The 13,314-nt window shown below is 34.6% G+C and overlaps 2 protein-coding genes across 2 annotated transcripts in view; both read right to left on the bottom strand.

Moving 5' to 3' along the window:
* Positions 1-549: 549 nt before the first annotated feature.
* On the bottom strand, positions 550-11,219 carry LOC105619550 (PHD finger protein 20). Its single transcript, XM_012201066.1, has 18 exons — positions 10,829-11,219; positions 8,518-9,025; positions 8,212-8,346; positions 7,357-7,383; positions 6,513-6,613; positions 6,260-6,342; positions 5,481-5,886; positions 5,075-5,189; positions 4,048-4,334; positions 3,952-3,963; positions 2,966-3,688; positions 2,728-2,859; positions 2,476-2,556; positions 1,987-2,272; positions 1,763-1,900; positions 1,298-1,692; positions 911-1,168; positions 550-674 (listed from the first exon to the last, which is right to left on the bottom strand). The coding sequence occupies exons 1-18, from the start codon at positions 11,217-11,219 to the stop codon at positions 550-552; spliced, it is 4,203 nt and encodes a 1,400-aa protein (XP_012056456.1).
* A 683-nt stretch (positions 11,220-11,902) lies between these two features.
* The window catches only part of LOC105619552 (E3 ubiquitin-protein ligase MARCH8), a 10,438-nt gene continuing 9,026 nt past the window's right edge, over positions 11,903-13,314 (bottom strand). Inside the window, exons 4-6 of the mRNA XM_012201069.1 lie at positions 13,003-13,183; positions 12,622-12,887; positions 11,903-12,501 (exon numbers count right to left, since the gene is read on the bottom strand). Coding sequence (XP_012056459.1) covers positions 12,240-12,501; positions 12,622-12,887; positions 13,003-13,183 — 709 coding nt within the window. The 3' untranslated portion in view covers positions 11,903-12,239. The remainder of the gene's footprint in view (positions 12,502-12,621; positions 12,888-13,002; positions 13,184-13,314) is intronic.

Genomic DNA, 13,314 nt, shown 5'->3' with positions numbered 1-13,314 from the left:
ATAAAAAATAATTGTTTATATAATTGATAACTATTTAAAAATAACTGATTATTTTGAATTAACAGTAACTGTTATAAAATCATTAAAAAAAAATTGTTTAGTCCATCCCTACTATAACTCATATATTGCTGCAAAATAATTTTTTAATATCTTAATGCTTAATAACTCGATTCACAAGACCGATCGCTGCTTTTTTTTGCCAAATTTTTTTCGTTTTTGAATGAAAAGATATCGAATAAGTCTATTTTTATTAAGATTTGAGGGAGGGGGGGAGAGAAAGAGGTATTCTAAATAATTACCCAATTTTTGTCCAGATTTTTTTTTTAAAGAAAACATTGTTCCGGAATCCAGTCGGATATCTGACTCGGAAAGTTGTCTTCCCAGATATTCAATCGAATGTCCGATGTTATATTCTTTTCGGATATTTGATATCCGGTAATTTTACAATGCATCCTGTGCACCCCTAATATCTATTATATATCTGTATACTACCTAGCTATCCTCTATGTACATAAGAATACATTATGCTCTCAAGTTTGAGAACTGTCTTCAACATAATGCTGCCAATTTTCGGACTGTGTTCAAATCACGAAGGAGCATCTGGAGCGTCTGCTTAGTACGGGGTTGTATAAGTGGATCCGATACAAGTTCATCCGGGTCCATTGCCTCTAGAGCTGTGTATTAAAACACATGTATTAATATCAATTTAATCTTAAATCCCAAAACAATAGTAAGTTTTAAACCATAAGATATCGGCTAATCATAGTTGAACATAAGAAAAATAATTGATTGTGATATATTTTGTACAATTTAAGGATCACTACATTTACTGTTTCGGAAACATTTTATTTTTTAAAGAAATGCGTGTTACGTTTCTTCGTATTTTATACGTATTTTTTTTATTACGTACCAAAAATTTGCGTTTCTATGGATGTTAATCTTGAATCAATGTGACATTGAAAATGCTCAATATGTTCCAACAATCGCATTCGGCATTCGGCTGGATCGATCGGCGCTTCGGGTTCTGGTATAAAAGGCTGCGGAAGTGCGGAGATTTCATTCTCAACGGTTATACTAGTTTCTTGTTGTACATTGTCAATAATAAGCGATCCAGAATTGAGATTCTTAGATACAGGATTATCAATAATAGTTTTGTCAACTAACAAATCTGCGTAAAAATATTATATAATATATATAATGCAGTTGTATTTATTGTCTATATATTAAAAATTTAATTCGATCAGTAAAAAAATAAAAGGTTGAATAATTTTTTTTTATTTTGATTACATCACTGTACCTGCTTCTTCCGCTTTAATATCTGATGTAGTAATGTCTTTTTCTTTTATGTCTGAATTACTACTCGTTAATGCGTCTAAAAGTATATGGCTGTCTTTCGAATTCATCAAGCCTTCCTTCTTGCTGATAATCCTGGATTCATCAGAATGTGTGCTATCCTCTTCCAAAATTTTCATCAATTCCGAATCAGAAGCGATCGATTTTTCATCTTGATCATCTTTCGACAACTTGATATCAGTCTTTGTCTCGACACGTCGCGGAATTTCCGAACCTGTATCAGTAAAACTTGCCGCTTTAGTTATTTCCATCACTGGTACTGGTTCCATATCTATTTTTGACATATCCATTTTCTCCCAATTTTTGGCCCAAAGATATAGTTTCGGATGATCTTTCTTTCTGTATAAATTTAAACAAATTAGTCTATATTTTTCCCAAATATTTTTCCCAAAAAAAAGATATAACTTACTGTGCTACATTGATTTTTACACGCAAACTATGAAGAAGTTGTTGGATTTGTAAAAGTGCAGCAACCAAGTCATAAGAACGCTTCAACATTGCAGTCCTTTGATTGATCATATACTGATTTCGAGTTCGATTAGGTAAACTGCAAATAAAAAAAAATAACAAATAGATTATTATATATACATAATTATCATACAAGAAGTGTAAATAAATGTGTGAATAAATTACCTTGGCAACTTTCCTTCCTTAATCCAGTCCTGATCGTGAAAATATTTCTTAGAAGGCCGTTGTCGATGTGGATTTCGGCATATGTAACAAATGTATTTTTCAGGAACATCTTTTTCCTTTTCAATGAAATTACAATGACCATGTTGCCAGCAGAGACAAAGATCGCACTGTATCATCAAACCGTCCTCTTCCATAAAGCCACACGTGCAATTTATTATTTCTTCTCTTCGAAGCTGTTCTACTTTTACCAGTTCTCCATTGATCATCATCATCACTCCTTCACTTTCTATGATACGAAGTCAACACATTTATTTATTTAAAATTTACATATAAAATTTTACAGTAGACATATGAGAGGTGTATATTAAGTACTAATGTGTATTTCTTGCGAGCATATAAAATAAAATGTAACAACGAAAATAAAATTGGCAATACGTGAAATCATGAAACAAAGTCAATAAAAGATTAAAAAAAAAATAAACAATGTACCTTCTGCATCATTATTAATATCTGTTTTGATTGCATCCCCTTTTAGGGGATCAGCTTTATCAATGCGATCATTTAGTTGACCTAAGAAACAACAGAAATAATACAATAGTAAATATTATACAATCTCCTGCTTTAAAGAATCCCAAGTACATAGTTGCATAGTTAAATTAAAGAAAAAAAGCATATCTAAAACAAAATAATTGTTTTCGTAACGTATGGCTTTGTAAAGTACGGCAAAACGCTCGCACTTACTATTCTGGCTATTTTCGTCGCTCTTTGAGTCGGATTTTCTACGACTATATCTATACATAAGTGCCGTAGGTCCTTCGACATCCATAGCACTGTCATCTAGATCACCGAAATTATCGGTAAGATCTGGCATACCTATCCAAAGAAATATTGAATGCTATATAATTTTTTTTCATAAATTAATGAAATATAGAACTTGCTTTAGAAGGCAAAATCTTGTAAAAATGTGAAAGTTTCTTACCATGTCGCTTCTTTGTTTTAACTGACAAATCTACATTGTGTTCGGTAAATCTTTTTTTCTGATTTTTTGCGCGCTCACTGTGCGTCATATCATCCAGAGGTTTTGTCCTATCGGTCCTTTGCACCTCCGATGCTGGTCTTACAGGCAACAGAGTTTTAATGCCACCTTGAGCTTTTTCTTCTTTTATTTTCATGTCAAATAATGTACCAGGGGACAATGCACAAACATTCTCTCTTTTCTTTTCAATATCTTCATCTATCTCCGTACTATGATTAGATGTAGGTGACATTGTTTCAATTTTCATATCCTCCTTCTGCGAATCATTACACTTTGTTAATTGATCCATTTCCTCTTCTTCCGGCATCACTGGACCAGGTATTGACGGAGATGTTGGTTGCATATTATTCAATGTTGATTGTAATAAAGTAGATGGGGATTTTTCAGGAAGAGATTTCTTTTTCGCAGATTTATTCATTTTCTCCACGAACATCGGTTTTTTGGGAATTATATCTTCTATTGATTCCCCGATCGTTCTTGCATAAGCTAAATCTTCAACTTTTGGGGTAGAGCCCAGAAATTTGGAATATTCAGGATGATAATGTTTGATATGCATTTGCAGCAAATTTTCTTTTCGAAAATTTTTATTGCATCCTTCCTTGGGACATTTATAAGCGCTGTCTTCCATTTCTACACGAAGTCCACCACGAAGTCCAATAAAAACAGCTATTTAAAAAAAAATTAATAAAAATATTATATTATAAAAAATTATATTATAAAATATTTAAAGATTTATATTACGTTTTATAAAACCATATCTACTTAATTTATATGATATAATTTATATAATTTTATTAATTTCAGTAATAAACAAAATAAAGAAAGGTTAATTGTTTAAAAAAAAAGCATAAGAATAACATAAGCTTATATTTGCTATACTTTGCTGGGAGTCTTAATTTTGCAAAAATACAATACCTATGAGTACTTACAATAGATCATCTCTGTTGAATTAATAGAATGTAAAAAACATTGCAAATATTAAAATGTGATGTGCATTAAAACATAATATACTACAAAAATCTTACCACCATCCGTAGTAGATGTAGTAGGCATAGAGGTGACTGGTGTAGTATCGATGTTAGTCGTCACCGTAAGTAATGTATTCTCAGGTGTTTTTGTCTTAGGCAATAAGGTTTTGATCTTCTTTGGTGTAACTTCCGATACAACTTCCTGTTTCACGCGATGCGGGTGATTTCGTTTTCTGCGATGTATACAGAAGTCGAATTTTTCGGGGTCAAAGTCGTATTGCCCTTGATTTTCCATGAATATCCTGATGTCATTTCTCGATCTGAACTTCTTCCCAGTCTGTTTACTTTTATAAAAAATTGTACACAAATTTTATTCTATAATAGTAATAAAACTCAACAAAATTTAAAAAAACAGAAAGATAAAGGGCTAGGAGCCTAAGATTAATCGTTATAAATTAAAATTTGAAACTGTTAATAAACATGTCATTTAGTTAAAATATAAATTTTAATTTGCCGGTAATAAACAAATCAAAATATATTTCTTATAAACAAATATACACAATATAAACAAAATATATTTCTTATAGATAATGCGACGAGATTGAAATATATTTTCAATCTCATCGCATTGTCTAAGAATAGACGATGTTTATATATTGACACACAATTAGAAGAAACAAGTATGTTTATAATCTATATACACACAAACCAGAGAAATACATGGTTATCAATTACAACATTCTTATAACATTTATTTCATATTGAGCGAGATAATTGATAATTAATACTGCGATCGAGAGCGAATTATAATTTTTATATATCTTATCTATGTAATATTTCCACTGTTATTTTTGTTTACATTAATAATTCAACAGGGATCGAAACGTTTAGTTTGTTTATTATCGGCAAATTAAAGTTTATATTTTAATTAATGACATGTTTATTTATTAACAGTTTTAAATTTTAATTTATAACGATTAATCTTAGGCTCGCAGCCTTTGTCTTTCTGTTTTTATAAATGTTATTATTTCATATAAAAATTTCATTATTAATCATTGTGAATAAAATATATCTTTCATCTTACTGTATAAACAAGACGTCCCATTTTCCAGCAGATGAGCCGGCTTTTCTCTGTGTAAAATGTTTTTCCCAACCAGGAGGCAATCTCTTGTCTGGTACTATTATAGATCGGCGCGGTCCTGAAATATTTTCCACATTTTAATTAGTAAAAAGGCTTTGATCAAATTATTAATCAGGAGCATCAAAATTAAAGCTGATTCTTTTTGCAAAATTAATTTTTTCTGTCATTATTATTATATAGTTAATTTATAAATGTTCAGATCTCTGATGATTAGGCCACCTTCAGTGTATCAAATAAACAATATACACATATAAAATTATTAATAGATAAATTTGCATATTATATTAAAATATTATTATATCTTTAACAGGCTTAAAAATATTTTTAATGAAATTCTACTGTAACTTACCATCATTACCATCTACAATATAAGATTCTGTTCCTTGTGGTTCTCCATCAATCCATTCAGGACCAACATTTTCTTCAACTTGATCCATTTCAACCTTGGGCACTTCCTTCTTGCTTTTCTTTGAATATGATTTGATTTTGGAGGGATTAGTTTCGAAACCTTTCAATAAATCTGTTCCTGGATCATAACAAGGACCATATTGGGTACCATCCATCTCAATCTTGTTCTCTGAAGAGGTTTCTCCACTTTCCTTAACGACAGTCTCCTCCTTTTTTGGTGTTTTGTCGATATCTTGTTTCGCGCGTTTCCTCGAGTGAGTGTTAAATAACTCCATAACTGTATGCTTCCTTTTCTTGTCTCTTCTTTCTTGTTTACTGCCGATATACCCATCCAGTTCACTTAATTGCTGTTTAATAAAAAAAAAAAAAATTATCTTAGAAATCATGTCGATAAAATGTAATATAATAGACTTATTTTTTTTTTAGTGGACTTCTTGTTTACAATTTATTTTTCTTAGTTTAGCTAAAAAAACAGACTTGATACAAAAATCTTCTGAAAAATTATAAAAATCTCAATTAAAAAATTTCATCTGCAACACAGTTTGTTGCAAGTTTCTGCTGTAGAATCACTTTTGCATTCATGACTCATTGAAGTAGTAATTAAAAAATAAAATAAAATGATACAAGATTCACTATGGAAATACCATTTGATTTTACCAACTCAGGATTTCTTTGAATAACTGAGAAATAACAACATAACCTCAATGTAGAAATCTATACCTTTGAATTTCCAGCGATCTTGGTCATTTTTGACGACTTGACGATCTTCGCGTATCCATCGTCGAAAAGCACGTTATATCTGTCTGAGAAAAAAAGGATTTACTTGGGACCACTTCTAAGCCACATCGGTACAGAAAAAAACGTTAGGTATATCCACAGAATTCGTCTCTGAATATAGCCAAACGTCAAATCTATGGGAACGCAGTCTAGCCTCTTCCGCTCGCGCGGCTAGGGGTTAGGTTAGGTGGCTTACCATTCGTCAGGACCGCGCTCACTTTGGCTGGATACTTTTTGCCATCCGCCCACGTAGCGAGTATCCTTTCGCCCACCGAAAATTCTTTCATCTTCACTTCCCTGCGGGTGCGAAATTTTCGCATTATATACGCGGAACAGAAAACACGATGATCAACGATGCAATACGCACACGGATTTTAGCAAAACGGAGGGAAAACTACAAGTGGGGGTTGGAGAGGGGGAGGCAGGAAAAATATGAGTCGCGTCGTTAGGGTTTCTCATTTTTTCCCCCTCTCCCCGAGAACTTGATAGAGGGCTAAAATATCCAGAGTTCAATTATTAGTTGTTAGAGATTTGTTCGATTTGTCTGAATTTGAAAATTTGGATCCAAAGTTTTGGTAGAAAAATTATTATAATAATACATTTGAAACGTGATAACGTAAATATATGAAAACGAGATACATAGTAATTATACAATGCTCGTTCGTAATGCGTGCGAGACACGATGCAATGCATAATTAGTATTACATCACATTACACAATGCAAAGAAAGTTTCCTATCTTACGTTATCCGCAATGATAAGTCGATATTTTTATTTTTACTACGTTATATATTTTTGCTTGTGTAACATAAAGAAATCAGAGTCGATGTACATAATGTAAAGTGAACATTTTATTCGTGTATTTCGTTGTTATTAAATATGTGGATAATGGGTCAATATTTACTATCCTTGTCAAAGTAATCAATATGAAGATTCTAAATAGTATTAACTCTTGTTAATTGCAGCATATAAATAAGTAAAATAATAAACTATTACTGCTATCAAGTATTAGAACTACTCATTAACACAATTTCAACTTACGGAGATGGTGGAATCCAAGCCTGTTCGCTTTAAAGAAAGACAAATGAATAATAGCTTAAGATAATCCTTTTAGATCTTTGGCTGATATTCGATTCTTATTATTTAATATTATCTTAAATACAGTCTTTAGATGTTATAAACCAATAAGAAAGCATTAATGTCTTAAGATATTACTTAAGATGATCTTAAAATAAAAACAAATTATAAATACCGATTATAGCCTGTTTTTATTTCAAAATCAATTTTAAGGGGATGCTAAAGTGATCAAATTATTGACATTACAGTTGTATAAAAATTTTCGAATTAATTAAATGGAATCATAAATTCTTTTACAGAATTAAAATAAATGCAAAATTAAGAGTATAGTGGATTTTATACTAAAATCGAAAAAAGTTAAAAACACTTAACTTTTTTTTTAATTTAATATAAAGTCCATTGCATCATTTCTCATTCAGTCAGTTTGAGATTTTTATATGGTAATGTCGATAATTTGGTCACTTCAACATTCCCTTAAATAATGTTTTAAGATGTTAATATTACTCTGTTGCCAATATTAATAATCTATTCTTATTTTGAGACTATTTTATGTAGTGATTTCAAATGCTAATACAGCTCTGTGATTGGCTTATGACATTTCAAGACTATAAAATCATCTTAAATATGTGAACTAAATATGAATACCAACCTGTGATTTAATTAATTAATTAAATAATTTATGATACCTTAAGATTATACAAAAAGCAAGTTTAAATAAGAATCGATTTTGAGAAAAATATAGAAATGAATTAAAGAATTTATACGAATCATCGATACTATTACGATACTTTCAGTGACAAAATTAGAACATCAACTTACTTTTGTGGAGTTTGCAATACACGTAATCTGGAACTATCCATTGGTATCCATTCATCAAATCTCGAACTCCATTTGTCAAAGTGTATTAAAACTTCCCTTTCGTCCCAATCTGTTTCTACCACTTTTGCAGAATACCTGCGCATAAATATTAATCAATATATATTTATTTCATCAAAACTTTTAACATAATTTTTAATTTATCTTGTCCACATAAAGTTGCAAGTACTTTTTGTATTGCACAATAAATTCTCATGTCTTCTTCTAATAAACATTTTTTATTGAAACATTGTACCTGACAATACTTGCCACTTATCATTAAAATCTTTCGCTTCCAATTTGGCACCAGGAAAAAATTTCAAATCACCACGATTTAAAACCTTTGGTTTCAATTCTTCCGATTTGTCGAATTCCTTGTTGCCAGATAATTTTAATTCCTCCTTTGTTATTAGATCTTTGGCACTAGTCTTCATTTCCGTTTCTGGCTCGACGATACCAAGTTGTATTGCTACTGTATTCACTTTATTATCCGAATTTTTGCTCGGTTTATCCATTTCGGATATTTTTCTTTCTTCTTTCGAATTTATCATTTTGTATTCATTATCTGTTATTTCTGAGTTATCAGGGAGATTTAAGGAGTCTGCTGACGACTCAGGTCTGGAATAACACGTTTCACCGCAACTATCAGATTTAGGTGTTCTCGCCTCTGATAATAACGGTGAGGCAGAATGTTCCAAATTTAGTATTTCCGAATTGATCAGGTCCAAATCTTCTTGAGCATACGATGTTGAAGACTTCACCGACATAATAACAGGATCTGAAAAGGCAGAAATATAATTGTTCACTTATTTTAATAAAAATTGTAAATATATAATCTTTATCCATGTAAAAAAATCAATTAAAATAAAACAAAACCCAATAAAGTTATTTTAAAAAATTGTTCTTCCCAAGAAAAAAGAATTTTTTTATTTTCATAAAGATAAGCTAACAAGGTTGTACAGGATATCCTAAAGTATTGAAAGTTTCATCTCTTTTATAACAGGTTTAAAAAATTTTAAATAGATAGAGTTTTTTAAAAATCGAGATGTCAATAATTTCCGGAATTCATTTCCTGCGAACTAAATTTCAAGTGGAAGAAATGAATAAGAAAATTGTATTATTTAGCAAATTTTAAATGATGTTGCCTCCAAATTTCAATAATTTCCAAATTAGAAAGTTTGTTTTTCGAGAAATAAATTTCAAATGAAAGAAATAAAAACTTGCATTCTTTAATGAATCTCAAGTGGAGCTTCCTCCAAATTTTAATTTTCTTTTGCTTAGGAAAAATAAATTCAAAGAATCTGTCACTATGAAACATGTGATTCTTTTTAGATATATATGTATAATCAAATTTGCGATGTTATGTACATGTACAGTGAATTACAGTGAAAGCATAAAATTCAATAATTATATGTTTTAAAATCTAATAATTGTACTAATAAATATATACAATTATTTAAAGTTCTAATAAGTTTAAAGAATAAAAATATATTTACTGTCATTAATAAATTTATACCCTTATCAGAAAATGTATATACACATTATAATACACTGTAGTAAATGTCATAGCAATTGACATAAATTCTTGCAAAATTGCACATTTTATTAATAAACGATTTATTATTTGAACTCCGTTCGATTTATTATTTACTGCATAAATAATTCAATACTTTCTTATTTAATTAAAATAAAGAAATGAGCAGAAAATTATAGATTATAATATAATCTTTGATTACATGAAAATATACTTGTTACAAAATAAAATTTTGTTTAATAAATAGAAAACAAACGAGTATTCTTATTATATTATTTAGCAAAATATAATCTTCTTTCATTGCATAATACAGTAGACATGGCACTTTGAAGTGTGCTTCATTTTGTACCATTTGTAATACTCCATTTAAAAACACCTGTTACATTAGAATAACAAGTGTATACATTTGTCAGTATATCGATTTGGCTTTTAACATTTTTGAATGGTAAAATTAGTACATGTAGCTTCCTAATAATCGACCATTGATTTCATGCTTTTACTATAAAACACTAAAAATGCTATCGCGCCACATTGCGAGTTATCGTCAGCGAACATTCGAACGTCGCTAATCACTCGATTCCATTTTCACGCGAGCATTCGTTAACGCTGTCAGGCGACAATGACACACCGGTGTGTCGTTAGAAAAAGCGAACTTTTAGAATAGAGTACTACCGGCATGACGCCGGTGCGACGTGACACGTTCTCTCGGCAAGCTCGAAGCTAGCGCTCCTCAGCGCTCCTCAGAGCTCCTATATGCATGAAACAGTCGACGGGACGGGACGAGAAGAGGAGAGCCGAGAAGTGAGGGCAATCGGGAGAACAACACTGAGCGGGGAGGATACAAGATAGAGCGAGGTGAGGGAGAGAGGAAGGAGAGAGCGCGCGCGCGCGCTAGAGAGTGAGTGAGTGAGTGAATGAGTGAGAGAGAGACGAATGCGAAACGCAACTACGTTGCGTTTTACGCCCGACGTGCACTGACGTGCACTTCGCTCTCGCGACACCAGGCGAGCAGACGTCTCTCTTCCCTCATCCGGTCTCGTCACGTACCGGGATGATCGTCGTAGTCCGCGAAAATCGTGGGTACGCTGCCCCGCTTGAGCAAGAGCTTATGACCGCCCCGCGCGGTCTCGTAGTCCGCACGTTTAAAATGCCTATGGCAGACGACCTGGCCTGGCGTCGGCTTGAAACCCGTCTCGAAGCCGCCGCTGGCCAACCACCTGTCCCTTAGCGCGGTGTCCTTGGGGAACTTGTGCAGCGGCAATCCTTTGGCGCGCGCCTCCCGCACGTCCGTCTTGCAGCTATCAACGCAGCATTTGCGCGCCATTCCCATCGCCCCCGCCGCCGCCGCCGTCGCCGCCGCCGCAGAAGCCGCCGCAGCCGCGGTTACGGCGGACGATACCCTCCTCTCGATATGCGAGCGCGGTATACGCCGCTTCATTTATACACCGCCGGCCGCTACATAGCGGTTTACGCAGGAAACGTTCCGCAGCGCGGAAACCGCACGTACCCGGTTTCCGCGGTGCGGACACTCCACACTCGCGTTAGACAACACTCTCTTGCACTGCTCCGCGTGGAACGCGACCTTAACGCTTCGCGCGGGATGCCGTGAATCGCTCTTTCTTTTTCTCTCACACTCTCTTTCTCGCGCCGCTTATACGAGAGCCGCGCGATATATTCCGGTTGACTCCGGTACTTGTGCGGTCTGCTCCGCCGCTGAAAACGCCCGCGAGACAATCATCCGACCAAACGTTTCGGCTACACGCGCGACACTGATCAACCGATCGATACGGCAGCATCGAGCAGCCGGAATCTCCAATGTCGCTGTAGTCACCGTCACTGCGACTTGCGGACTCGATCTAGTGGCGCTGGTGTCGTCGCGAATGCGTCTGCGCGCGTGTCAGGCCCGCGGAAAATCATCGCACGTGTACCCCTCTACAATACGAATATAAAATCTGGAGTATTTCTTTTTGGAAGCTCTCTGGAGCATCTCTCGCGACTCACGGCGTGAGCCATTGTTGCATCATAAATCGCTGATACTTCCAAAAAAATCGCGCGTTTATCTGTTCTTCATTGAATAAAGAAAATGGTTAACGTGGATTAACTACAAAAAGGCTGAAAGAGTCGTTTAAATATGGTAAAGTTTATTTAATAACATCACAGATACAATAATTATGTACATAAGAAAGCGCCAGCATTTTCGGGCTGTACACTTCCGTCTCTATCTCACTTGTCAACACTGTAAGCACTGAAGTACTAAGTTTCGGGAAAAAAAGATGCTGCGTATAAGGGCGGATATTTAACGACTTCGACAAGGATAATTCCGCTCCGAGTTACGAAATCGTATAGTTTAAAAATCATCACGCGTCCGGGACACGCTTCATAATTCCGAACCGTGAAATTTGGCTAATCACCTTCCAAACGCACGGATTTTTTTTAAATCATTTCCGTCTCCGAAGTATTATAGATTGTCCTCGGACGAAGACAATTTGTCGAATACGTAAAGTTTCAGTTGAGCATCGTGCCTCTGCGGTGGCGCGGTAGAGTCGGGCTTCGCCATTTGCGAGGCACATGGAGGATCTATAGTACGGGGTAACAGAGTGCGATTGAGCTCGGCCACCGAGGCAGTTGGGTCCTTCAAGGGTAGGGTAACTTCTCTTAAAGAGTCCGTAGGTGAGGAAGGAAGCACCACTTTCTCGGGAGCATTTTGAATAAATATCACCCTGGAACAGTTGGACGTAATCAATTTAGGACAAATTTTTACTCTAGCGATGTTGCTGCAATATTGCTGGAATGCTACCTATATATAAAAATGGAAGGAAGTGAAAAAATACAGCACCTACCTATTAAATGCTCGCCACTTTCTGCATAATGTAATATACGCTTTGCATTGAATATACATAAAAACTAATCCGCCAGTAGAACCAATCACAACGACTATCAATTTGGTCCAGAAGGACCAGTCGACGAATCCGCGTCGGGCCTCCTCTACGGATCGTTCAACGAGTACGTATAATGACCATGCCACGCAGAGCGCGGCCACAGCATGAAAAGCAACTGCGCACCATAATTTCCGCACTTCCAGCGCGGACATCTCGAGCTTCTCCCACTGCAAAGATATATTACCTCGTTTATACTTATATTGTTATGTAGACAAATTGTAGCATGACAGATATTTTTAATTCTCGGAAGAAACTTTCCTACGATGACACAAGTTCGCCTACCTCGCAAAACGGTTTTGTCTTAGCATGCATGATAAATGTGAATTTGCACAATTCGCAGGCGCGCGTGTCTGAAGCTTTTATCCATTGTTGAAGGCAAGCTTGATGCACGTAACGTAGACTACCACTGCAATAGCAAGGTGCTAACAAAGGGGCGCCTTCTTCACCCTCGCAATGGCAGATCCTGTTTTACAAAATGTATGATTTTCTCACAATGAAAGATTGTACACACACACACACACACACACACACACACACACACACACACACACACACACACACACACACACGACACGACACGACACGACACGACAC

This window comes from Atta cephalotes (assembly GCF_000143395.1).
Source record: "Atta cephalotes unplaced genomic scaffold scaffold00022, whole genome shotgun sequence".
Classification (NCBI taxonomy): domain Eukaryota; kingdom Metazoa; phylum Arthropoda; class Insecta; order Hymenoptera; family Formicidae; genus Atta; species Atta cephalotes.
This window is presented reverse-complemented; position numbering and strand designations above follow the sequence as displayed.

Coding starts and splice junctions, on each gene's coding strand:
- LOC105619550 (XM_012201066.1), bottom strand. CDS start 11,219: ATGAAGCGGCGTATACCGCGCTCGCATATCGAGAGGAGGGTATCGTCC. Junction 9,026..10,828: donor GGACTACGACGATCATCCCG/GTACGTGACGAG, acceptor CTGCCTTTTCAG/ATCCTGTTATTATGTCGGTG. Junction 675..910: donor CATAGAAACGCAAATTTTTG/GTACGTAATAAA, acceptor TTTAATACACAG/CTCTAGAGGCAATGGACCCG.